Genomic DNA, 26,368 nt, shown 5'->3' with positions numbered 1-26,368 from the left:
GGAAAGAAGACACCCTGTCACCTGCCAGGGAAGGAACCCTGTCATACTGTCACTTTTGAAGCGGGAACAGTTAGTCTGGTCTTCCTGCTGGAGGGAGTGTCCACCCTGGAGATCTGGGCTTTTCTGAGAAGCAGTCTGTAATATCCCTGTGTTCTTCTCACAGTGTCTGCAGAACCCGTCCAGTGACATCAGGCTGGTTGCTGAGAAGATGATCTGGTGGGCAAATAAGGACCCCCGGCCCCCCCTGGAGCCCCAGACCATCAAGCCCATCCTGAAGGCTCTTCTTGACAACACCAAGGACAAGAACACTGTAGTGAGGGCCTACAGCGACCAGGCCATTGTGAACCTGCTCAAGATGAGGCAGGGCGAGGAGCTGTTTCAGGTGGGGGCCGTCCTGGAGTGCCATCAGCACAGACTGTGGCATTTGTCCTGCTGTCCTTGTGCAGTAGTAGAACAGCGAAGCCCTGTTCTCTGCCACAGTGCGGGTTAGTTGTCAGGGGCAGGTGGAGATTCGGGTACCTGGGACAGACTCTTTGGTATGCCAGAAGCCTGGGCAGGGCTGCCCCATCTGAGCCCCAAGCCGGGCCCTTCGCCCTCCCTCAGCAGCACTGTCTAACAGAAAACTGCAGCCTGCGTCCCGCAGCTTAGGAAAAGCGCAGGGAGACGCTTTCTGAGTTGTCTCTGGTCCGTCTGAGGTCGTTATGTTGCTGCGTTCTACCCCAGGGACTCTCAGTCTCAGCTTGGCGTCCACCCTGATTGTCTCCTCCTCATCTTTCCACAGTCACTCTCCAAGATCCTGGACGTGGCCAGCTTGGAGGCGCTGAATGAATGCAACCGAAGGTCGCTGAAGAAGCTGGCCAGTCAGGCGGACTCCATGGAGCAGGTGGATGATACCATCCTGACGTGACAGGCCAGGTCCTCTGCAGAAGCTCCGCTCCACATCTTTGTTCACTGTTTTCATTTTTGAAAATGCGTTTATTCCAAGGGGAAGCTCAGGAGATGGAGTTCCCAGAAAGTATTTTAGTATTCAGCTGACCAGAGCCAAAGCCTTAAATCAACCCACACACAACTGAAAACGGTCTCCTCTATCTCCTGCCCTTATCTTTGGAGAAGAGAAAGAAAAGCGCACTCATAAACCTCAGAGTGGCAGCTAGGGGGCGTTGTTCAGCACTACAAGGCCCAGATTCTCCTGGCCGAGAGCTCCCAGGGTCTGAGTCGGCACAGAGCTGCAGAGCTCTGCGGATGCTGCGTCTGGGTTGTTTCTGACTTGTCAAGACGGTGATGTTCGTCCACCTCTGCGGTTCCAGGTCTTGGGGGTGTAGGCCATTCAGGAAAAGTGTTTAATAAAGGCTTTGATTTCATCTTGAAAGAGGTGGGGCTTTTGTTGTCTGTCTCTGACTGTGTAAGCCAGGTTGTCTTTGAATTCAGAGATCCACCAGCCTCTGCCTCCCAGTATTGGGATTAAAGTTGTACACTACCACCCTAGGCAAGAAGCAGATTTTTATAATTTCCAGCCATCCATCCCTTAAACATGAAGCTCTCTGCATCAGGAATAGGGACATTTTATGCTCTTGTTGAAAGTATGAATGAGTCTTGGTCTGTTTTTCAGTCTGCCCTGCTGTCAGCTTCATCCACAGGCTTCTCTGCCCAGGCTCAGTGCACAGCCAGGCCTGGGGTCTCCCTTAGTGTGGTCAGGCAGTAGGGACAGTGCTCTACTCTGTGGAGCAATGTTCCTATGGCCCGGGGACATACATGCAAGAGGGAACCTGAGCTGCAGCTCAATATCTGCCTCGTTTATGAATGTCTTCCTTCCTCCTAATTCCTAGAAGGCTCGTGACACGCCCCCTAGTGAAGCAAGCTTCCCTGGTCCCCATGTGAAATAAACCTTTATCAAAATTACTGGTCAGTGCTGGGCTTGGTGGCAGTGGTGGCACAGTTCTATAATCCCAACACTTACATAGTTAGGACTAGTTTAGCTACATCAGATCCTGTCTTAGAAAAAAACTAAAGTAATAAGACCAGTATCTGGCCAGGTGGTGGTGGCGCACACCTTTAATTCCAGCACTCAGCAGAGGGAGGCAGATCTCTGTGAGTTTAAGACCAGCCTGGTTACAGAGTTCCAGGACAGCTAGGGCTACACAGAAAAACCCTGTCTCAAAAAAACAAGCAAAAGCGCCAGGCGATGGTGGCGCACGCCTTTAATCCCAGCACTCGGGAGGCAGAGGCAGGCGGATCTCTGAGTTCGAGACCAGCCTGGTCTACAGAGCTAGTTCCAGGACAGGCTCCAAAGCTGCAGAGAAACCCTGTCTTGAAAAACAAAAAAAAGAAAAAAAAAAAGGAAAAAAAACAAGCAAAAAAAGAAAAAGAACAAAAGGTCAGTGTCACTAACAGTATAGCAGAGGTTAAAAAAAAAAAGTGGGCTTCTGACTGACAGTACTGTGTGAGACTAAGTGACCTCTAAGATGTGTCTAGTGGGATCCTTTTATTCCGGGTGTCACGTGTCACAGACTTCTTATTTCACAGCAGACCTGATGTCATCTGGCTGGGGGTAACTGTAGAATCCTAGGGCTGGAAGGGACCTTGAGAGGTCAGCTGAGTCAGTCCCCATAGCCAAGCAGCCAATGGTTTCAGCTTTTGGTAGCCATGGCAACTGGGATTCAGATGGTCCAGTGTCCTCCTGGCTGCCTAGGGCATCTGTCAAGCAAGCTGTCTGTATGTGTGCTCACCTCTCCCAGGCTGGGGTGAAGTACACAGCCCACAAGCAGGTTGTCCTCAGTGTTTCCTCCACCAGCATGGGTTTCATCCATCCCAGCTGGGTAGGCAACCTGATGTGCAGAGGGTGGGGCACACCCAGTGAGCAGAAGCTGAAGGAAAAACAGCTTCCAGTTCCAGAAACCGGAGGAGGATGAGCACTCTGTTCAGAAGAGATGACTGGAGGCTGTCACAGACACGACTCGGGGCTTCTGGAGCACACTGAGTTCTATTCCTCTGGTCTGCTGGGCCAGTGGTAGGAACCATCACAACGCAACAGTGGGCAGGCCGAAAGGACCTGTCTGGAGGCACAGCAACCCCACAAGCGCAGACAGGCCCTGGAGGAGGTGGAGCTTGGCTCCCCAGGAGCAAAAGGCTATTTGTCCAGGAGTCTGGCTGCTGCGCTGCATCTGACAGCTCACTGGAGCTCTGCATGCCCAGTTCCTCATCTGTAGAATGAGGATTTGGAGACACTCAAAATGTTCTCAGCTCCCTTTTAGGTATTAGCTATGATTGTACCACTTAACATTTAATTGAAGCATCATGTGAACTAGGGTCTCTGTTTGTTTTTAAGTTAGATCTGTGAGCGTTTCGTCTGTATGCCTCCACACCGTACACATTTCTGGTGCCCACAGAAGTCAGAAGGTGACATTGGGTCCCCTGGAACTGGAGTTGTGAGCCGCTATGTGGGTGCCGAAAACCAAGCCAGGGTCGTCTGGAAGAGCAGGTTAACCCTTGGCCCCAAGCCCCTCTCCAGAGGAGGAGACTGAGGCACAGCGGCCACATGCTCAGCATTACGTGGCTGAGAAGTGGCAATGCCACCCTCTCATCTTGTGGTGGGTTAGCCTTAAGAATTTTTACTCTCAGGATAGTGCTTCCAGAACTTTCCTGGTCTGACACTCAGAGGAAACAAAAGAGGCCGTGGAGGACCCTGGGTAAAAGCATGAGCTGGGTCCAGAGGACTGGCCTGCGACTCCACCCACCACAGGTTTTCCCTAGCTTCTGCAGCTGCAAGCTGCAAGCTGAGCAATTTCTCGCCTCATTTACAGGGTACTGGCAGTGAAAGTCTTTAGAGGGGGTCCCCAAATCAATTACAAAATGGTGTATCCTTGATCACAAAGAAGTAACTCAAAACAGAGTGTTCCTAGCCCTTGAACTTGGAGCCTCTGGGATTGTGTCAAGATCTGTGGAATGGGATCTAATGATATGCTTGAGACCTTGCAAGTAAGTCTACAGGGCTCACAAGCCCAGGAACCACGGCTCCACAGAGATTTAGATTTGGGCTTTGGAGATATTTTTCTGAAGGATTTTGAAACAAGGTAGGCATTTGGAGATGCTTGTGAGTTTTGTTGTTGTATGTGTTGGGTTTTATTGGTGTGAGGGGGTGCTTCAAGATTTCTCTGTGTAGTCCTGGCTGTCCTGGCACTGCTCTGAGGCTGGCCTCCAACTCAAGTGATCTGCATTCCTTTGCTGGGATTAAAGGCCTGAGGCACCATTGCTCTGACTGTGTTTTGTTTTTTAAGGTGGAAACCTCGGTCCTGAATTCACTCTGTAGACCAGGCTGGCCTCGAACTCAGATGTCGACCTGTCTCTGCCTTCTGAGAGCTGGGATTCAAGGGGTACACTAGCACCTCCGGTCAGCAATGCTCTAAGTGTGGTTCTATGAGGATGTTCCAAGATGTTTCAAGTCTTGCTAAAGCAGAGCAATAAGTTAGAGTTATATCCCCAAACTCAGAGACCTGGGGCAGGAGGAATGCTGTAAATTCAAGCTCATCCGAACTATGGAGTAAAATTCTACCTTAAAAAGGAAAAAGGAATTTTACTTTTGTTATGGAGTGTATATGCATGTATCTGTATGGGAACCAAACACAAGTGTCTTCCTAGATTGTTCTCCATCTTACTTTTTTGAGGCAGGGTCTGTCATTGAAGCTGGAGTTCTTTAATCCTGCGGATTGGTGGCCCTTGAGCTCCAAGAATCCCCCGTCTCCACTCACCCAGTGCAGAAATTACAGCCACATGCTGCCACACACAGGGAATCCTATGCTTGGGTGGCAGGCACTTCACTGAGTTCTTTCTCACGTCCCAGCTTTAGTTGGTATTTTGCCATGCTGGAGGTGTAACATGGGACTAGGCCACCTGCCTCCAGGCCTGGGGCCAGTCTGAAAACCAGCTGTAACACGTTCTAACTTCTAGAACTCTGACTAGTTCTGATGCCAAAGGAAGTGATGTACAGTCCGGTGCTCCAGAGATACAGGGGCTTTGTAGTCAGCCTCGAACCCTGTCTGTCCTGCCTGCTGTCCAGCTCTGGAGTAGGTGTGGTACGTGGCCACCACAGGCCTGTCATCTGCACTGAATGATAAGGGTGTGTTATGCACAAAGCAAGGCACATGGACAGTGTGCCTGGCGATGTGAATAAAATGCCCCCATAGGCTTGTAGACATGAGTGCTTGGCACTACTTAAGAAGGATTAGGAGATGTGGCCTTGTTGGAGAAAGTGTGTCACTGGCTTTGGACTTTAAGGCTTCAAGGGCCCAGGCCTGGCCCAGTGTCTCTTCTGCCTGTGGATCTGCATGTGGAACTTTTAGTGACCTCTCTAGCACCATGTCTGTGTGCCACTGTACTCCCCGCCATGACAGTAGACGAGGCCTCTGAAACTGCAAGCAGGTCCCAACTGAACACTTTATTTTTATTTATTTTTTTTAAATGTGTAGCCCAGGCTGGCCTCAAACTTGTGATCCTCCTGCCTCTGCCTCCAGCAAATCCTACCGGCGTGCGCCACCACAACCGGCCAACTGAACACTTTATAAGAGTTGCTGTGGTCACGGTGTCTCTTCAGAGCCAGAGAACACTGACTAGACAGCCCGTCACTGTGCACAGTGAGATGCAGGCGAGCACAATGCTGTTTCAAAGTGCCTCCAGTTTCTTGACCCTGTTGTTTGAAAAGATTTATTTGGAGCCGGGTGGTAGTGGCACAAGATTTATTTGGAAGACATGGTTGTAATAGTGGTGATTGCCTTTGCCAGTCCAGGACAGGAAGGGATTGGCCACCGGTCTCTCCCACCCTCCCACGTGGCAGTGCTCAGGACAGGAAGGGATTGGCTACCAGTCTCCCCCACCCTCCCACAGGGCAGTGCTCCTTATTTAGAGGAGAACTGAGGTGCCCATGGGAAGGTAGTGCCTGGGTTTGCATGTGGCTCTGGAGCATCTGGGTTCTGCTTTGCACAAGAGGCAGAACTGTTGCTTCCCTGGGTGGTTCTGAGCTGTACTCCTGAGTTCTGTTAGGGGGGCTCCCCTACTTTCAGGGGGCAAGGGGGACGACCATGTTATAGCCCAGGAAGAGCTGCTTCAAGGCATGTTGTCAGTAGGATTTCTGGGTGAGACCTGAGTGTGCCAGCCCAAGTCCCCAGACCCGTCTAGAGCATCTTTCTGCCAAGATAGTAACAGAACAACTGATATGTGGACTTCTCGGAACAACACCCTCTCCCGAGACAGCCTTGCCTGATCCTTCCTATCACTTAAGGTCCCCACCCCAAAGGGAGGTGGGGATCTGGGGCTGGGGCATCTCACATGTCCTTTCCAAACAGCTTGACCTCAGGACCCTTTATACTTCGAAATGATCAAAGACTCCATAGAATGCTTGTTTATGTGTATCTTACCCAAGGACGCTTGCATTTGGAAATCTCAACAAAAGCAGTCATTAGAAAATAGTAAGCCAGGGGCTGGAGAGGTGGCTCACAGGTTGGGAGCACTGACTGCTCTTCCAGAGGTCCTGAGTTAGGTTCCTAGCAACCACGTGGTGGCTCACAAACATGTGTAATGAGATCTGGTGCCCTCTTCTGGCATTGCTGGCATACATGGATGCGGAACACTGTAAACATAATAAATAAATATTTAAAAAAAGAAAGAAAATAGCCAGGCTGTGGTGGCACACACCTTTAATCCCAGCACTTGGGAGACAGAGGCAACCAACAAGGCCAGCCTGGTCTACAAAATGAGTTCTAGAACAGCCAAGGCTATAAAGAAAAGCTGTCTCAAAAAAAAAAAAAAACAGCTTGGTGATATAGCTCAGTTGGTAGAGTGCTTGCCTAGTGTGCACAAAGCCCTTAGACCTATCTGCAGTGCCACATAAAGCCTGGCATGGTATTTATGTTCACCTTCACATTCCTGCATGACCACAGCCTATGGCCCTCGAATTTACCCATCTATTGCAGCTCTGTCCAGGCCTCTCCTATGCTGACCCAAACCCACACTCTGACTTCTAGGTGCCACTCTTCCTCAAGGCCTCAGAGACCCCCTCTCTTCTTCCTAGTCCTTCTCCTGAACCCCTCAGCAGCTCCTAGCCCTGGAACGTACAGTGTCGCCCTCAGCCTCCCTGCCTACCACCTGTGTTTTGTTCACTGCTAAGAACAGAGGCCTGCCACCCTGAACTTCTTGACTCTGAGCCCCTATCTGCTGTATTTCTCTTCTGACCCATGTCCCAGTCTCCCAAACAGTGTGAAAGTAGGTTTCTAAATTTTGGTTACTGCTAAGTCTCTGACTGTTAGACCAGTGCCAGGAATAAAGTAGGCTCCCAAAAATTGTGGTTTTAATTTAAAAATTGTTCTTTTAAAAAATTACTTAAAAAAATATGTATGGGGCTGGAGAGATGGCTCAGTGGTTTAGAGCACTTGACTGCTCTTCCAGAGGTCCTGAGTTCAATTCCCAGCAACCACATGGTGGCTCACAGCCATCTATAATGGGATCAGATTCCTTCTTCTGGTGTATACATAAAGTTCATGAATAAATAAAATAAAAAAATATGTATGGGCCGTGTTTGCATGCGTGTCTGAGAGAGTCTGGTGCCTGTAGAAGTTAAAAGGGCAACAGTTCTCCTGGAGTTACAGACATTGTTTGCCATGTGGGTGCTGGGGACGAAAACTGGCCCTCTGCAAGGGCGAGCGCGTGCCTGTAAACCGCTGGGCCCTCTCTCCAGCTCCACTAATTGTTGAATTACCGACTTGCTTTTTCCACCGTGAAGATGTGGGTGGTGTTTTGCTTCTGGGTAAATCTAGTAAGCACACCCATATTTACTGAATTAATGAATGAATCAAATGATTGAATTTGTTGCATGAATCTAGTTGCCAGGTGAAGTGATGTTTTAAAAGCAGCTTTGTCTGGCTGTCACTGTTTGCTTTATTTGGTATCTGCCGCCTCCTGTTCACCACACACTTCAGGTCCTGCATCTCTGTCTGTCTGCTGCCGCCATGAGTCTGTGTGTAGCCGATGCTGCTTCTCTGCTGGGAAACTCGTGCTGACTCTTGCAGCTTTTTAGGTAGGAAGAGGAGAAGCTGTAGGGCTCCCTAGCCACAGCTCAGGACCAGGGGATGAGATTTCCAGCTGTATGTGGTCCTGATCAGGTCGGAGGTTTATATTACAACACAGCACATGTGTTTATGGGTCGAGGGCTCTTCATTGATGCAGCTGAGTGAATGTGAGACAGTGTTTTCAGAGAATGTGCTGGAAGACTCATTTTGGAGTACCAGAAACATATCCAAGCCAAAACTGAGGATTCTCACAGGCTGAGACAGCCTGTCTAAATGCAGCTGACATTCAGGGCTCACTTCTATTCTGATGTCACCATGGCATCTTTCTGCTGGGATTTTTCCCACCACTCTTGCTAACGGTGGCAATTTGTCTTCAAAAGTCTAGGTGGAGATTTGCCAGCTGTTCTATCTACTGTCTTCTGTCATTCATTTTTAAGTCCTCATGAGTGGATCTGAGTCTGCAAATTCTTGGAGGGAAAAAGTTTAATATCCTCTACAACATGGGGTATAGTAAATAGTAAGAAGCCATTAAGGAGTTACAGAATAAATGAAGGAATTAGCACCTGTTGGGGTCTAGATGACACCTGGTGCAGCTGGGACTCTCATCTCCTTGTGGTCAGTTCTGCTTCACTTGCCAGAGTATCTGGCAGCCCTGACATCGGGTTGCTGCCTTGGAAATTCTGAAAGTCTACACTAGGAAACGGCTCAAAGATCTGTGTAGCCCTGGCTGCTCTGTAGACCGGGCCTGCCTTGAACTCACAGAGATCCTCCTGCCTCTGCCTCCCCAGCACTCGGATTAAAGGCATGTGCCACCACTGCCTGGTCTATGATGTCTTTCTGTCCATCTGTTTTATTTAAACTTTTTTTTGAGGTTTTTAACTTATGTGTGTGAATGTTAGTCTGAATGTATGTCTCTCCACCATTTGTTTGCAGTGCCTGCCGAGGCCGGAAGATGACAGATCCTCAGACTGGACTTACAGACAGTTGTGAGCCACCATGTGATTTAACCAGGGTCCTCTGGAAGAACAGATGGTGCTCCTAACTGCTGACCCATCTCTCCAGTCCTTCCTTCTGTTTCTAACTGCTGGTCACAGGGATGGCAGCGTTAACTCGCCCACAGACAGGAAGCGTTTCCGTCAGTAACACAGGCCACAGCATCTCTTCAGCCAGCACCTTCTGATTCCAGGCTCCGGCTCATCACACATTACATCATACACACTTGCTTCTGAAAGCAGTTCAAGGCTTGCACCAGACACTCACTCCATTGCTGCCTGCCTCTAATACCGTGAATAGCAAGAAATTATCTCCTGAGAGCTGGGGCGTAAAAAAATAAATTCTGAACTGCGTGAATCTACTAGCAGCAGAGTGATTAAGGGATAGTAGAAGCATCTGATGGAGTACCACACTGTGAGGCAGTTACAGAATTGCTAGAAGTATATTGTGCATTTGTAAGTAAGGCAATACATATGTGTACTTAAATACACATAGAAATTTGTGGCAAAGCATGTATCCATTCAACTAAGTATCATATGCTGTCCAAGAAACTTTAATGTGTTACTATGTGGAGTGGTTCAGATGGAAAAACTAATTTGAACTCTAAATTCAGTAAGAATCTATACTTTTTTTTTTTTTTTTTAAACATCACTTTTTTTATGGGGAGAGATCTGGAGATTGAAAGAACACGGCAGTGTCCCAACAGGAGCTTGGCTGAAAAGGACTGGAAGGTTGTACGAAGCATGACGAGGGGGCTGCCTGTGGAGCTCAGCTCGCAGAGTGCTTGCGTAGCATGGTGCGAAGTCCTGGGTTCGAGTCTCAGCACCACATAAAACTGGACTGGGGGGTACAGGTAGGAGGGTCAGAAGTTCAAGGCTATCCTCGGCTACTTGGCAAGTCTGGGGCCATCCCGGGCTACTTGAGAACCTGCTGGGACAAGTCAAAGAAATAGGGATGGAGCAATCCCTCAAGTCGCAGTGAGGATGGCGGTGGCCGCGCACCGGGAAGGGCAGGTGGGCATCCACCCAAACTGGAAAAACCTGAGGTCGGTTCTGAATTGCGTACGGCTGAGTTCCGGCGCCCCAGGCTCCTTAGGCCACGGGAAACTGAGGCCGAAGGAGCGGCCGCGCAGGAGACCAGGGTGCGCCCTACGATCCGAATCCGGAACCGCTTCCAGTTCGGCGAGAAGCGTCAGGTTCCCGGGGTTGCGGGGCTCGGAGGCGACTTCCGCCCAGCGCTGACCTCCAGGACGAGCTGCAGCCGGCACCGCCTCCCTTCCGCCGGGCCGGCCGGACCGTTCGGGTCTCCTCCGGGCCCCGGCCGCCGCGCTCGCACGGAACTCCGTCGGGGAGCGTGCGTCGTGCGCACGCGCGAAGAGGGCGCGGCCAGCCAGGGCTGCGGCTGCGCAGAGGCGGGGCCAGCCGCCGCGCCTGCGCAGTGGCGGGGCGGGGCGGGAAGGAGGGAGGCGGTGGCACCGGCGGCGGCTGCTGAAGAGGAGGAGGAGGGTGGGGGGGAGCGGAGGGAGGTGTTTCTGTCAGTTCCGGCTGTTTGTTCGGGAAGTGGATCCGCCGCTGCCGGAGCAGCCGGGAGGGAGCTGCGGTTCGCGAGGCCAGTGCCGACCCCGCCCGCCCGCTCGTCCGCGCGCGCCGCCCCCGCCCGCCATGGCCCGGGACTACGACCACCTCTTCAAGCTGCTCATCATCGGCGACAGCGGTGAGGGCCGCAGGGGCCGGAGGTGGCGCGGGCCCTGCCGGGCGCGGCCCGCGGGGGCCTCGGGGCGGGCGGGCGGGCGGACGGGCGGGCGGGGAGGCGCGGCCCGCGCCGGGCGGGAGGCGCGGAGCTCGGCGGCCGCAGGCCCCGGGGGAGCAGCCGGGGGCTCCGGGCTGCGCCTCGGCGGGTCGGGGTGCCCAGCGCGCGGGATGCACGGCCCGGCGCTGGCTCCTGCCTCACGTGTGACCTTGGTCAAGTCGCGCGATTGCTGGAGTTGGAGAGACCCGGGTTCGAGTCCCGGGAAGACAAGCTTTTTCACTCTGTGACCTTGGGCAAGTTGCTTCACCTTTCTGAGCCTCGGTTTCTGCATCCGAGAAGTGGGGACTTGTTAAACTGAGCGTTGTGAGTATTCGGTGAGCTAAAGTAGGGAGAGTGCTTAGCGCCTGACCCAACGTAAAGTAGTAACCCGTAAGTAACTGTTAGTGTTGTCTGCACGAGTCCTCCTCCTTCCCCCCGCCGTGAAGACTGAGGCCTCTGTGAAATGGGGGTGTTTCCAGGACCTGCGTCTCTGGGTCGCCGTGCGTTTGGATGAGGTGCGGCAGGTAAAGCCATAAGCACATTCCTGCAGAATGGTTACCAAGTCTTCTCTTGGTTCAGAGTAATAGTACTGATGGGCTGTTGTTACACTCACGGTGATGGGAACAGTGCCTGGCGCACGGTGTGTGGACAGTGCTTGCTGTAACCTTACGGGGGGAGTGGGCTTCATCCCATATTTAAGTGCTTTGTCCATGTACACACACTCCTTGCGGCGCTGCTCCATCTCTGATTCACCGAGCAACTTCTGGTACCCAGTGTTAAAATGCATTTTGTTCAGTGAATGAACACCAAGCAGCCTTAGGAAAGTCACACTGGTTTCTGGCCAGGGAAGAAGCATTGTAGAGATGTTTGGAGTGTGGTAGGTGACCAGGTCTACAGGGTGATGTTGAGTTCAGGGAGGCAGGTCCCAGGATGTTGATGGGAGTGTAGCTGAGGTGCTGTGACTATATATGATGTTTTGGAAGGAGGCTGGGGAGCAGCCAAGTCTATAGATTAGACTTGAGTTGAGTGTGGGATAGAGGGTCATGTGACTTGAGACAGCCGGGTTGGTGGTAGAGCCTGTGGATCATTAAGGAAATGGAGCACCAGTCCCCTGAGACTCAGGATGTAGCTTGTTGGGTGGCAGTGTCATCCATGGGTCATGGAAGTCACCAGTGAGGCCGGGTTGGGCTGTGGCTGGTGGTTTGGATCCTGTGGAAGAGGACTGAGGTTTCGGTGGTTGCTGCTGGTAGAGGGACGATGTCGGGAAAAGTTAGGGCCTGGCTGGGTGGAAGAGTAACTGGCTGAGAGTGGAGTTAGAAAGGCAGACGGCTGATTGGCTGTTTTTGAATCACAGCCTGTGGCATTGCTCTGTACCCTGAGGATCTGCTTTCCTCCCATCAGAGTTAAAGTCACCCTGCTGTGGTGAGAGGTCTTACCCTTCCTAACGTCTTGTGCTGGTGTTAATATTCCAAACCTGAAAGGGTTAAACTCAGCAAGAAGATGTAGCTGGTTGGCTTTTCTGTGAACCCCAAGAGATGTTTTTGGCTTGCTGTCTTACAGTATATTTTTTTTTTTTTTTTTTTTTTTTTTTTTTTTTTTTTTTTTTTTTTTTTTTTTGCTCAGAAGCCAGTCATGGGAGAAGATTCATTGGTCAGGGTCTGGGGTCTGGCTCCCAGCTCAGTAGGAGTGTGTGGGTCGTGGAGAGGAGGGAGGCACTTTGCTCTTTGATTTCTCCTGGCATTTGGCTGACCCCCCAACGTTGAACACTTTGGAAACTGGGAGATATTTTGCAGCTGAGCAGGGGCCTGCCTTCACCTGCCTGCCCTGGGCCCCTCGAGTGTGTGCTTCTTAAGGTGTGTCAAATGGTTCACACGCACTTTCTCATCTGATTCTCACCCATGGCCGCTGTGGTTTGTCAAATAAGGAAACTCAGGCTTAGGAGGAGCTGCTTGACTCGCCCCGAATCACACAGTTTTCAGAAGCAAAGCTGGAGCCAGTGTTGTGAGGGCAGGTGGAGCTGGGCTTAGAAACCAGGAGTCCTCCGACCCACTTGGCCACGCTGTAGTCACTTCTGGGGTGTATTCCCTGGGCGTGGCTTCTATACTTTCTTCTCAGCTATTCTGACTTTGGCTTTGGTTTATAATGGTGCCCACTGATGCCAATCACCCTCATTTGTAGAACCTGGAGGCTGGTATGCCGTCAGAGACCTAGGGCAGACTGGAGCTGGGAGGCAGGCATGGCTTGTCTGAGGCACACCAGAAGGTGGTTGCTGAGGAAGCAGTCAAGTTGATGTCGCTTTACTCGAGTTCACAGCAGACTGGTGCTGAAGCAAAGCTGGGATGAGGCCCAAAGCAGCGTACAGAGGAGGGTAACGGCCAAGGGTGGCATCGCTTGCCTGCCAACAGGCAGCAGATGTGCCGGGGCCTGTGCCCCTTGGAAGGCAGCAGACCGGCTAGAAGAAAGCATTGCTGTGGTGAAAGTATGTCTCGTAAGGTGGGCGCATCTGCAGGGTAGATAGCTCCTGGGATAGTCCAGAGGTGGCGTCTGGTTTTCTGTTCCTCAGGAGAGCAGTGCTGGAGATTGGTATCAGGTCTATGTGGCAGACCCTGTTGTGACTAGGGGTTACTCCGCAGCTCAGGATTTCAGGCCCAGCTGTCACTGCGGATGATACCCTCCCTTGTCTGTTAGAGATCTGAGATTTGGATAAATTTAATAATAATAATAAAGGGCAGGTGTAGTATTGCACATCTTTCTTCCCAGCACTTGGGAGGCACAGACTCTGAGTCTGAGGCCAGCCTGGAGCATCTATCTACATTGGAAAGTTCCAGGTCAGACTCTAAGGGAAAAAAGAAAAAGGATTCTGCTGGCTCCTGCCCCTAAAGTTTGAAAACTGCTTCATGACACCTGGTGATGCTGCTGTTACAGTGTGGTGTTCCATGACTTTCCCTGAGACTGACACTTGTTGAGCCATCAGTTTGTGGAGGGTTTAGTTGGTGGCTGTTAAGTGCTGGACTCAGCTCATAGCACTGAATGGATGAAGGAGGTGAGGTTCCTTAGTGCTTAAGGAACTCACTGCTTAGTGACCAGACATGAGCTTTTAGCTGAGTAAGCTGGATCTAGAAGGCTTCAGGAGGAAGCAGAGGAGGCCTCAGGGCCAATGGGGTTAGTATCAGGCAGAACACCATGAGGACCAGCCCAGAGCTTGGGCTCTCCTTGGGTTGAGCAGGAAGCCTCATGGCGGAACAATGAGGAAGTGGTGCTGAGCAAGAGCCCTGTAAGCTGGAGGCTGAGCAGCCGGTGCCCTCACGCTTCAGCTGTGTGCTCAGGAACAGGTCCCCTCAGGTGTCTTCAGAGAAGCAAGTTCTTCTGGGTGCCCCCCAGCTGCTCACTGGAGATGGCCTGCAGAGGATGTCTGGGTCAGCTAGAGAACAGCTGTGTAGCTCAGTCCACGCAGTGGTTTGCAGTCTTGGTCGGGGGTGGAGCAATGTTATCTTTGAGAATTGGAGTCAAACTGTGGGTTTCTCATGATAGGCACATCTCCTTACAGTTTGCTTTCAGTCATTCAGCCATAATTCAGACATTATGGGGTCCTGGGTTTGGATCTGGTACTTTTGAAGGCATTTCTGTTAGAATAGAGCAGAAAGGATGGGTGTAGGAGCCCTGGGGTCATAAAGATGTTCCTGAAAAAGATGTGAGAATGATGGTTATGTGGCTTCTGGCTGCTTGGTTTAAAGTCTCCTCAATACTGGATACATTGTGTTTGTCCTTGTGCCCAGTTCTGGAGAAGTCAGGAGACTAGATCTCAGGGGCTGGGGCTTTTACATTTCTCTTGGTATTGTCAAATTGCTTTTTAAAGAAACTGAAATCATTTGCATTCCTACTAAGCGGGCTGAAAGTGCCCACATCAAGGGCTGGGAATATAGCTCAGGTGGTAGAGAATTTGCTTTGCATGCACATAGCCCTGGGTTCAATCCCCAGCCCACCTATAACCCCAGCATTTGGGAGGTGGAGGCAAAAGAATCAGATTCAAGGCCATCCTGTGCTACATGGTGATTCAAGTCTGGCCTGGGATACAGGGTATCATGTGATACTCAACCACTCCTCCCAAAAAATAGGAGGATGAGGGAAGGAGCAAGCAGACAAGCCTGTCAGGACACTAGCAGAGGTGTCCAGAGGGGCTTGACAGGCCCGGATTTAAATCTGTGTCTGTTCTTCTATGGAGGCATTTTAGGTCATTCTCCAAGCCCTGGTTTCCTTATCTGAGGAGACACATTTGAATTCTGGGAGCAGCATGAGCTGCCATGCAGACCTGAGTGTGTTGATCATTTCATTCATTGATGTAGCCACTGCTGGGTAATGGAGACAGGAGGACAGGAGGCAGGTAGGTGCCTTGGCCAATCAAAGCCACATGTGTCGAGGGGAAGCTAGGTTCCTAAGGCACAGCCAGGAGCCGCTGTGGCAAATGCAGTGGTCCAAGCATCCATGGGTGGTAGCCAAGTAGGTGCCCAGCAGACTCCCTGTATGATGCATTTTTCTTTGGGCCACCAGCTTACAGATAATGACGTGGAGACTTACTGTTTAATAATTATGGAAGCGTGACCTTAGCTTAGGGTTTGTTCTTAACTAGTTCTTATAACTTAACCTATACTTTTAAGTCTGTGTTCCATTGTGTAGCTCAGTATTTCTCTGTACTGCCCGGCCACTCTCCCTTATGCCAGAATCCTCCTCCTACTTCCTCTCTCTGTCCAGATCCTGCCTATACCTCCTGCCTAGCTATTGGCTGTTCAGCTCTTTTTATTAAACCAATCACAGCAGTGCATCTTCACACTGTACCGATACCCCACAACACACCTGCCTCACTCCTTCAGCCGTGCTGACTTAGCTGGGGTAGATGACTGACAGCTGGTTCTGGTCCTGTGGGCCCGAGTGTCTTCACATGCAGAATGCCCTGATGAAACCAAGGGCTCTTTCCCAGCTTTCCATTTCTTTTCCAACTGAGCTAACAGGAGGTTTTCTGAGGACCTTGCTGTGAGGATGCAGGTGGACTGGTCTCATTAGGTTGACCTTCCTTTTGCTTGGCTCTGTTGTCTGGGGCAGCCCTCAGAACAGGGCCTGGGCATGAGTCCTCTGTCATCTCCCCCAGAGGATTTGAGAGCTGCTTGTCTTACCTGAGGACCAAGGAGAAGGTCAGCGATTTACTGGAAGAAATGTTGGTGTTTGGGGAAATGGGTCGGCCTTGAAGACTTCAGCCCCACTGGGCTCCTTAGGAAGGACTGGCTGAAGGGAGGCCCCTCCCCCCTGCTCATCTCCCTGCCTTCTCTCCTGCAGGTGTGGGCAAGAGCAGCTTGCTGTTACGATTTGCAGACAACACCTTCTCAGGTGAGTCCTCCTGGGTGCTATTGGGTGCTTTGGTTTTGAAATCTCCTACCCTGGGGGCTGGAGAGATGGCTCAGTGGTTAAGAGCATTGCCTGCTCTTCCAAAGGTCCTGAGTTCAATTCCCAGCAACCACATGGTGGCTCACAACCATCTGTAATGAGGTCTGGTGCCCTCTTCTGGCCTGCAAGCATACACACAGAAAGAATACTGTATACATAATAAATAATAAATAAATATTTAAAAAAAAAATCTCCTACCCTGTTCTAGAGCCTACCTGCTTCTGTCTGATGCAGGAGACTTTATCATTCAGGTTGTTGGATGAGAGAAAGTGGGGTCGGAGGCTTAAGTGTGAAGCTCCTGCTGGTCCTCACTTTCCAACTGAGGGTCTATTTGTGCCCCGCATTTAGGAGTTTAAGGAAAATGTCCATAGCGTTAAGAATGACAGCTGTCCTGCACTGTCCCTCTGCTGCCTTGCAGCCTCTGTCGGGGCATGGGTGTCTTTTCCTGATCACACCTGCTGTTCAGAAACATGCTCCAGCCTGGCTGTGCACAGACCTCCACCCTGTTTCTGATTGTTCTTAAACGATGTTGTCTCCTGTGGGTCTCTGGCTTGGCCCAGAACTTGCTGTGTAGACCAGGTTGGCCTTGAACTCACAAAGATCCACTTACCAAGTAGTGGGATTAAATGCTGCGATGCCCAGCCTTCCTTCCATTCTATAATGGCTGGAAAGGTTGCTTCTGTCTGGATGCTCTGATCTTCACTAGCCGCTCAGGTCACGTGGCTTCTGGTTGCTTCTGTTTTAATCAATGCTGCATTTCTGGGATACATTGTTTCTTCTTGTACACACAGAGCTGAGGTCACTAGGTCACAGGGTCTTAGGGTGTCTTCATTACTGCTCTGCTGCTGTGAAGAGACACCATGGTCATCGCAACTTTTGTGAAAAGGAAGTCTTTAATTGGGGGCTTAGTTTATAGTTTCAGGTTTATTTTATTTTTTTTTAAATATTTCTTACTGTTTATTTACTTTATTTTATGTGCACTGGTGTGAAGGTGTCAGATCCCCTGGAACTGGATCTTCAGACAGTTGGGAGCTGCCATGGGGGTGCTGGGAACTGAACCCTGGTCCTCTGGAAGAGCAGTCAGTGCTCTTAACCGCTGAGCCATCTCTCCAGCCCCTCAGGTTTAGTTTATCATCATAGCAGGAAACTTGGTGGCTGGCACCATGCTGATCTGTAGCTGAGAGCTATATCCTGATCCTCAGGCTAACAGAGAGCACCAGCGAGCCTGTGCCTGGCGCCTAGCACGGGCTTTTGAAACTCCCAGTGACACACTTCTTCCAGCAAGGCCACACCTTCTCATCCTTGAAATCCTTTCAAACAGTTCCACTCCCTGTTGACTAAACATTCAAATATGTGAACCTATGGGGGCCATTCTTATTCAGACACCACCATGGTGTATATAGGTCAGAGGACATTTGGGAGTTGGTTTTCTCCTTCCGTCACGTCACGTGGGATTGAACTCAGGTCGTCACGCTTGGCAGCAAGACCTTTCCCATTTGAGCCACTTCACCGTTTCCCACACTGCTTTTCAAGGACGCACTGGTCATCTTCGCTTCTGTGGGTTCTTTTTCTCTTTAGCTGTTTCTGGGGGTTTATCTGCATGTATGTCTGTGCTCGTGAGTTTCCATGAGGGTGCTGGGAGTAGAACCCAGGCCTTCTGTTGGGTGTGGAGCAGATCTACCCACGAGATGTCAGTGGTACTATGACAGGCAACACTGTCTCCATGGCTTCAGAACAAAGCCACCCTGGTTGAGAAGCACTGGTCTTCAGAACCTGTCTCTAGCTTTTTTCTTGTGCTGTGTGTTGACTTTGCTTTGCTTTGCTTGCTCACGTGTGAGGAGCTGTTGGCCCTGGAGGTACCAGACGCTGACCTGGATTCTGGGTGCTTGCCCTGGTGTGGGCTGTCCCTCCACCTCAGCACCTTTGCTAAGCTTTCCTGCTAAGGTCCTGCTTCCACTTCTGTCTCACCTTGAACTTTGCCCTTTCCCATGCCCTAGCCACACTTCACGTGGTCGTCTGTTCTTGGTATGTTCCGGCTGGAAGGATGCTTTGAGGCAGGCGTTTGTAAACCTGCACCATACTGAACTGAAGCAGTCGGCAGCTGCTCTTAATGCATCTTCCACACAGATATCTTTTTTTTTTTTTTTTTTTTTTTTTTTTTTTTTTTTTTTTTTTTTTGGTTTTTCGAGACAGGGTTTCTCTGTGGTTTTGGAGCCTGTCCTGGAACTAGCGTTTATAGACCAGGCTGGTCTCGAACTCACAGAGATCCGCCTGCCTCTGCCTCCCAAGTGCTGGGATTAAAGGCGTGTGCCACCACCGCCCGGCCCACACAGATATCTTAAGAGCAATTTCCAAAGCATCTTGTGCCCTGGTGAAAACTCACTGCCCAACTGTCATCACATGCAACAGTACAAATTCTCAGTAATAGCACAGAGGACTGGAGAACTGGCCTTGACTCCTTATTCACCTCCCACCCCAAACTCACCATCTCCCCAGGAAGGTGCAGGGTGCAGTGTTGGGTCCTCACCCTCCTCCTCCAGAACACACACGAAAATAGAGAAGAGAAACCAGGATGAATAGGTCTGCCCTGTTCTCTGGTCACAGCCGGCATGTCCCTACCCCGCCTTTCCAATAAAGCCCGCCTCTTTCCCCAATCATTTCCCTTTTTGATTTCATTGGTGACGTGTATTTCTAAGTGACCTTTCTTTATGCCACTGTGTCCTGTCTCAACTGCATTGGGCCTAGTACAGCAGGTGTGCCTTCTTTGTTCAGGGCTCTGTCCTTAGGGCCTTGACTGTGGGGCACATACAGTGGGGTGGGGTGGGGTTTTGGGTTCCCTACCCTGAGTAATGGGCTACATTCGTACAGGCAGCTACATCACCACAATCGGAGTGGATTTCAAGATTCGGACTGTGGAGATCAATGGGGAGAAGGTGAAGCTGCAGATCTGGGACACAGCGGGGCAGGAGCGCTTCCGTACCATCACCTCTACGTGAGTTCCCTTGGCCCATGCGCCTCCCTCGGATGTTTGCACGAGGCTGAGTGACAGCGCTGAGTAGAAATAGCATGTCAGAGAGGGAGTGGGCTGCGTGCTTTCTGCCCTCCGTGGGTGTGGAGGCTGTGCCTTCCCTCCCTGAAGATACAAGAGCCGGCTATGACGGCTGTGGTAGCCACAGGGCTAGGGATCTGCAGTGTTGGGCACCGGCCCTGGCTATGGCATGACATAGCCTGCACGCTCCTCGTGGTGCTTAGTTTTACTCTCTGGCGGCTCCTTTCTCTTCAGGTGGCAACAGCGTCAGTGTGCCACACTGGGTAGTAGGACAGGCCCTCCCTGGTGCCCAGTGAACCACTGACAATTCCTGGAGGGTGCCAGCTCTGTGCAGTCTCTGGTCATCCACCCTGACTGCTCAGAGATGGCTCTCTCTCTTTGGAGGCCTGGAAGACCATAGGTATGCGGGCCCTTCTTCTGTATCCCCGATCTGTTAGCTGGGAAATCCATTGTCTAGCATGTCACCTTCATTTGTAGTGCTTTTGTGGAACTCAGCTGCCCAAGGAGGAAACTCCTCCGGTGTTGAGTCTTAGGTGTTTGTGAAACTGTGGGATTTAAATTTCTGCTATATGTGTCCTTGGGCAAGCTGCCTAACGTCTGTGCCTGTGTCCCAGAGATTTTTATGTAGGATTTCCCTGAGTGCTAAGGCTTGAGTCCAGGACTCAGGCTCTGGCATTTTCATGGGTCACTTCTGGCTTCCTGTGTGCTATGCTGCTGTTACCCCATTTTGCAGATAAAGGCATGTCAGTGTGTTTTTGAGACAGGCTTCACTATGTAGCTGTGGCTGCTCTCAAGCTCCCAGATACAGACCTGTTTCTGCTGGAATTAAAGGCATGCACCATCTCTCCCAGCTAAAGGTGCTTCTGAGAAGTGGGCTCCGTGTTGTAGTGCATGGCGGGTGGTCTCTGGACACATCCCAGGCCTTCCTGCATAACAGTTGGATTTTCGTGGTTTGTTTCCAGCTTTGTCGTGGAAGCACAGGTGGCCACTCTGAGGGTTAGGACGATGTGTGTGTTTGTACTGTCTCCTGTGCCATAGCTCAGAACTCCTGAGGCACAGGGTACTGTTCTGTCTGCCTGTATGTTTGGAGAAACCGGGTTAGCCTTGCTAAGCTCGGGGTTTTAGGCTGGGTCCATTCTGAAGCAGAAGGTACTTGGGTCCTGTGCCAGCAGCTGGTGAAGAAGGGAGGGTCGGGAGATGGTTGAATGTTTTGGAGGTGTGGCAGTCTATGTCGGAGTGGGAATGTTTGTAACCTGTGTATCTGCTAAAGGAGCCCTTTTACTATCCCCCATCTTAACCCTTCCTGAGGAGATTTCTGGTCCTCAGGAGGCTGTGGGAGGAGAGAGGGAGGAGCGAGAAGGATGAAGCCTTGCCCTGGCCTAGGAAGCAGGCCTGGGTGCTGAGGCTGCAGCTGGCCACTGGACTAAGTGGCTGTCACACTGCCCTGCTGCCTAGTTGGGACAAGTGGATGTGAGGCACTTGGGTGGGAAGACTTGGAGCCCCCGTGTCGTCTCGCTAGCCAGAGATCTGAGCCACCCCTGGGGCAGCAGGAGCTAGGGCAGTGATGTGCCGTTTCTTGTGTCTTCAGCAAAGGGAAGGTTCCAGAGACATTCCGCTGCAGGACGGTCTTCTGTCCACATGGTTCCCTACCTGCCCCAGAGACATCCACCCGGCTGTGCTGGGCTGAGACAGTGGGACTGCCAGGCTCCCTCACAGCCAAGAAGGCTCGCAGCCTTAGGACGAGTCCTGGGAGGGCTCCACTACGTCTGAGGGGTGGACAGATGCTTGGGCCGCAGTATAGCAGGGCCCTGGTGCTCTGCCCTGCCCACCCACTCTTGGTTCTGCCACCTTCATCTGGGACTCCAGATTGCTAGGAAGGAACATTCGTCCTGATGATAAAGAGCACCCAGCGCTGTCTGTGCTGCTCCCAGCCTCTGGGTGGCATCTGTTAGCTCCTCTTCCTCACAGCCACGCTCAGAAGTTTGTACTAGAAACTATTTTATAGTTGAGGAAACTAAGGTAAGGGGTAGGGATGAAAGCCAAGTAACCTTTCCACAGATCACAGCTTTCAGAGACAGGTCTGACCTCAGAGAGGTGACTAGACAGTTGGGTGCCTCCTACCATTCTGGGTCCTGTGGATCCTGGTGTAACCATCGTGGGACACAGGCTGGGGAAGTGCTCCTCAGGACAGCTAAATGGGAGGCAGCCTGCCCTCGGGGTTTGTAGTCTAGGTGTTCTAAGACCTTATTGATCAAAAGTAGAAGGTTCGGGGAAACCGCGCAGGCGGTTATGTAGAGTAGGGCCAAGGGTGTGGTGTGGCCTCTGGCCTGCTTCAGGGTTGGTGCTGTATGGCTTTCTGTGCACCAGATGTGCAGAGGGGAAGGACAGCACCGTCCTTCCTTGCAGACCTTTGGGCTGGTTTGGGGTCTGCAGGTTTAGTTGAGTTCTGGAGGCCTGCGTAGCCTCTGCGTTCTCCTTCCCTGGTGCAGTGAGCCAAGAGTAGGAAAAGAAGTGTCGCCTGTCCGCCAGAGGAAAGGGACACATTTTGCCATGGCTTCTTGTAATGTGCAGCCTCTAGGAATGTCATTTTACTACCAAGATTTGAAACTGAATTATCACCAGGATGGTGATAACATGATGTCAAACACGAAAACTGCCTGAACTTCAGAGAAGCTTCCAGCTGGTGGTACACCCAGTCACCTGGTACACCTCAGACTGTTAGCAGCCTCCACCAGCGCTGCCAGGGGCAGGCCAGTGAAGCCAGTGCTGTCCTGCTGATCAAGCTTGGCTCTGGCTGGTGGTTGAGGCTGGGTGAAGGGCTGCCCTAACGCCAGGCACCCTCACCTTCCCCAGCCACTGTCCTATACCAAGCAGGCCCCAGGGAAGCAGCTTCTCTGTCCTGGGCCAAAACCCTGATGCACATCTTGGCCCTACAGGTATTATCGGGGGACCCATGGGGTCATTGTGGTTTACGACGTCACTAGTGCTGAGTCCTTTGTCAATGTCAAGCGATGGCTTCATGAAATCAACCAGAACTGTGACGATGTGTGCCGAATATTAGGTGAGGCTGGACCCCAAGGGTAGGGTCGGTGGGAGAGCAACAACTGGTGCTCTTGCAGGCGGCTGACTGTGCTTTGTCTTAAAGTGGGCAATAAGAATGACGACCCTGAGCGGAAGGTGGTGGAGACGGAAGATGCCTACAAATTTGCTGGGCAGATGGGGATCCAGCTCTTTGAGACCAGTGCCAAGGAGAATTTGAATGTGGAAGAGGTAAGCCGTGCTGATCCCTGGGCTAGGGGAGGTGAGGACCATGAGCTCTCTGCCAAGACTCCCACGCCAGGCCTGCTCAGGCATCTGAGTGACCAAGTTATTTAATGCCCACTGTTGGCTGCTGCTGTGCAGGCCCTTTAAAAGTCTCAGCTCTTAGCTCAGCTGCCCTCTGAGGTAGGATCCCATATTTCACGGAGGAAAACTGAAGTTCCTCTTACTGAATAACCTTAAGAATCAACTAGTGAGAGGTGGCATCAAGTCCAGATCTTTCCTACCTCAAAGGCATGCAGTTTCTATTCCAGCTGCTTCCTGTTGGCCCTCCCTTGAGCCCATCACTACCACCTCTTCCCTGTCTCTTGTTGCTTGCTTTCCTGGCCTCTGAGCACAAGTGGGCGCCTGTTCCTGGGGCTGTGGGTAGAGCATCCACCCTGGAGGCCTCTTCTTCACTTGTAGCAGCACCTTGAAGAGCGGTTGTGATTCTGAGGGAGAAAAGCTAGAACTTTTGGCACAAGCCCCACTTGGCCCACTCACTGGCCCCAGAGGAGTTTAGAGGTGCCAGGGAAGTTGGGTTCCCACTGCATGAGAACACAGAGCCTCAGAGCCAGACACATGTGGGACTTCCCTCCTGGTAATTCATTTGTTCACCTGAGTGAGAGTTGTTCTCCAGGCTGTGAGGATCAAGTGAGTCGAGCTGTGCTTGCTCAGGAGATGGAGATGTTGAGCTCAGCTCTTTGTAAAAAAAAATACTTGTGTGCAAGTGCATGCCGTTTGCATGTGCGGGATCCAGAAGAGGGTATCGGATCCCATGGGGCTGGAGTGAGAGGTGCTTGTCGGGCCCAGCTTGTAATGGGGGTGCTGTGACCAACCCCTGGTCTGCATGGTGGCACAGTTCATGTTCTTTTTTTTTGTTGTTGTTGTTTGTTTTTTGTTTTTTCGAGACAGGGTTTCTCTGTGGCTTTGGAGCCTGTCCTGGAACTAGCTCTGTAGACCAGGCTGGTCTCGAACTCATAGAGATCCACCTGCCTCTGCCTCCCGAGTGCTGGGATTAAAGGCGTGCGCCACCATCGCCGGCTCAGTTCATGTTCTTAAGCACAGAGTCATCTCACCGCTGGTTTGAGGACGTCTGAGCCCCTAGTTGAGCTTTTTTATCCCTGTGGCTTAGTAGCTGTGACTTAGCACCGTTGGTCCTGGCAGCTTGAGACAGAGTTGTCTGGCCCTGGCTGCAGTGAGGTGGACAGCCTGTGTGTCCTTCCGTCTATATGCAGAGCAACATACTCTTGTCTTTTCAGAGGTTCTGGTTGCTTCTTCCTCTGTACTAAAAAGGACTGAAAAGATGACTCGGTGATTAAGATTTTATGCTCTCCCAGAGGACCTGAGTTCAGTTTCCAGCACCCATGCAAGGCAGCTCACAGGAGTGGATTCTGGCTTCCATGGGTACTGCGCTCACATGCACTTACCCACATACAGGAAAAGAGACTGGGAATACCCCAGGGATTGACTTCCCCAAGACAGCTGTGGTCTTTTAGCATTTTCTTTTCACCTTTTAAGTCCGCCACCTCCTCCTAAAGTAGCAATTCTCAACCTGTGGGTCATGACCTCTTTGGGGGTCGAATGACCCTTTCACAGGGGTCACATATCATATATCCTGCATATCAGATATTTACAATATGACTCATAACAGTAGCAAAATTACAGTTCTGAAGTAGCAATAAAAATAATTTTCCGGTTGGGGTCAGCACAACTGAGGAACTGTACTAAAGGATCGCAGCATTAGGAAGGCTGAGAACGCTGTCCTGGAGTGTGTTTTGAGGGCACACAGTACACACCTGGAACCCTGGCACTGGGGAGGCAGAGGGAAGAGAATTGTGGGTTTAGGCCAGGTTGGGCTACATAGTCATAGTGAGACACCCTGGCATGGCATACACAGTTCATAGAGGAATAAAAGCGGCCTGTGCTGGCCAGCTGGGGCTCTGCACTAGGTCTCAGGTCGGCCTTGCCCTGTCATCTCCAGATGTTCAACTGCATCACAGAGCTGGTTCTACGAGCAAAGAAAGACAACTTGGCGAAACAGCAGCAGCAGCAACAGAACGATGTGGTGAAGCTCACGAAAAACAGTAAACGAAAGAAACGCTGCTGCTAATGCCCCAGCCGCTGCAGAGACTGCAACTGCATCCCTCCCAGCCCGAGGCTCTCGGAGGCTCCTCGGGGACAGTCTCAGTTTAGTGCCGTTATTTAAAGAATTCTCTCCACGTTTTTTGTACTGGGAGGCGCCATCGGCACTTCCTGCCCCTTTCCCCTTGAGTGCCAAGAAGGTGTTGGACGAGCCTGCCCTTCCCCACTGGTGCCGACTCCCTGCTGAGGCGCCTGGACCTGGTGAGGACGCTGCCAGCTGAGTGGACTGATTAACCAGTTTGTACATAGTGTATATTGCATTAACCAGCTGCACACCCTCAGCCTGCTCTGGCTTTTGCCTCCTTCCTGCCAACCTGCTGCAACAGACCCTCCCAAGCCCTCCCATCCCATCTCGACGGCAGCTTCCTGAGGAGCCAGTCTCATGTCCTAGCTGAGTCGTTGGCCAGCCTGGGCCCATGGAGTGCACTCTGCATGGGTCTTGCCCCACAGCTGCTCTGGGAGCTGGGGAACCTGGTGTCCACTCAGGCCCTGCCCTTGGCTGGCCCTAGGCCATCAGTTCCACAGAGAAAGTCAGTTCTGCCCTTTTAGCCAACAGGTTTCTCATTCTGCCTTCCAGATGCCTTTGCTACAAACCCAGGGGAGCCGTGGCTTCTCACTTACCCAACATGTTTCAGTACCAGCAGAAAGATAGCCGGGGGTACCTTTGTTCAGAGGTGGAGCTTGCAAGGGGATCATTAACATAAAGCCAAATGAAGCCAAATCAAATGAATTAAGTTCCCCAGTTATTTCCTTGAGACCTGATTGGCTCAATAGCAAAAGTTGCGACTGTTCCACTTTGGGTTCAGTGTTTTTAGAAAAGGTGTATGGTTTCTGTCATTGTGGGTTAGGCTCTTTCCCTTTTGTGGGAAAAGGGGGCTTTGCACCCTTGTTCTGTATATGCAAGGGCCTGTCACTGGAGCTGGTTTCTGAGGTAGCACCAGGCACCTCTGGCACTTCAGGAGTTGCTGGACAATGGGACGACACCTCCAGGCTAGGATAGGCAGCTTTGCATTACTGACAGACCTGTTTTAGTATGAGGATGGTAGGAAGATTTCTTAGCCACTGGGAAGAAGTGGCAGTGGGGTGGGGGCAGCTAGTCTTGACCTACCCACCCCAGTTCCCTGGAGTAAAAACCAGGGTAATCTACATTTGATTACCTCCCCTCCCTTTCCCCTAGAGGATCATGTAACTGGGAAGAACTGATTGGACACCATAATGCGTTTTATTAGATTTTCTTTCCAAGGCAACTTCCAGGCACAGTCCTGACTGGACAATCATCACAGATTTCTGCAGATTTTCCATGGTAACACTGTGGATGGGTTTTTAATCAATAAAACTGGGGCTTTCTTCTCACCTGTCTCTCCACTTGTCCAAACTGTCAAAGCTGGGGTTCTGTGCGACAGGCCTGTTTCTGAGCTTCAGGCTGTGTTGGGGCTGTGGGCCTAGGAAGGTAGGTGCTGTGGAGGACACTTCAGGGCCAAGCAGTATGTGGCTCCATCTGATCCAGGTGAGCTGGGAGTTGAGGCAGATTGGTTTTAGGACTGTCTTGGCTGACGGAGGGGGGTGGGGTGGGCAGAAGGTGTCACACGCTTCTGAGCATGTGGGA

At 51.4% G+C, this 26,368-nt stretch overlaps 2 protein-coding genes across 3 annotated transcripts in view; both read left to right on the top strand.

Annotated features, from left to right (window-relative positions):
* The window catches only part of Gcn1 (GCN1 activator of EIF2AK4), a 62,395-nt gene extending 61,023 nt beyond the window's left edge, over window positions 1-1,372 (top strand). Inside the window, exons 57-58 of the mRNA XM_050158954.1 lie at window positions 164-382; window positions 782-1,372. Of these exons, the coding sequence (XP_050014911.1) occupies window positions 164-382; window positions 782-907 (345 nt within the window). The 3' untranslated portion in view covers window positions 908-1,372. The remainder of the gene's footprint in view (window positions 1-163; window positions 383-781) is intronic.
* Window positions 1,373-10,579: 9,207 nt separating this feature from the next.
* On the top strand, window positions 10,580-26,115 carry Rab35 (RAB35, member RAS oncogene family). Of its 2 annotated transcripts, XM_050158992.1 has the most exons (6): window positions 10,580-10,760; window positions 16,164-16,214; window positions 19,140-19,263; window positions 22,257-22,381; window positions 22,466-22,590; window positions 24,602-26,115. In XM_050158992.1, the coding sequence occupies exons 1-6, from the start codon at window positions 10,709-10,711 to the stop codon at window positions 24,728-24,730; spliced, it is 606 nt and encodes a 201-aa protein (XP_050014949.1). In that variant the 5' UTR covers window positions 10,580-10,708; the 3' UTR covers window positions 24,731-26,115. The 2 variants fall into 2 exon arrangements, with proteins under 2 accessions (XP_050014949.1, XP_050014950.1); XM_050158993.1 differs by lacking the exon at window positions 22,466-22,590 and having other exon boundaries at window positions 24,602-24,708.
* The last annotated feature ends 253 nt before the right edge of the window (window positions 26,116-26,368 follow it).

The sequence above is a fragment of the Alexandromys fortis genome, unplaced genomic scaffold (assembly GCF_014885135.2).
Source record: "Alexandromys fortis isolate MF-2015 unplaced genomic scaffold, M_Fortis_MF-2015_v1.1 scaffold_90, whole genome shotgun sequence".
Taxonomy (NCBI): Eukaryota; Metazoa; Chordata; class Mammalia; order Rodentia; family Cricetidae; genus Alexandromys; species Alexandromys fortis.
Note: the sequence above shows the minus strand (reverse complement) of the source record. Positions and strands in the feature narration are given on the sequence as shown.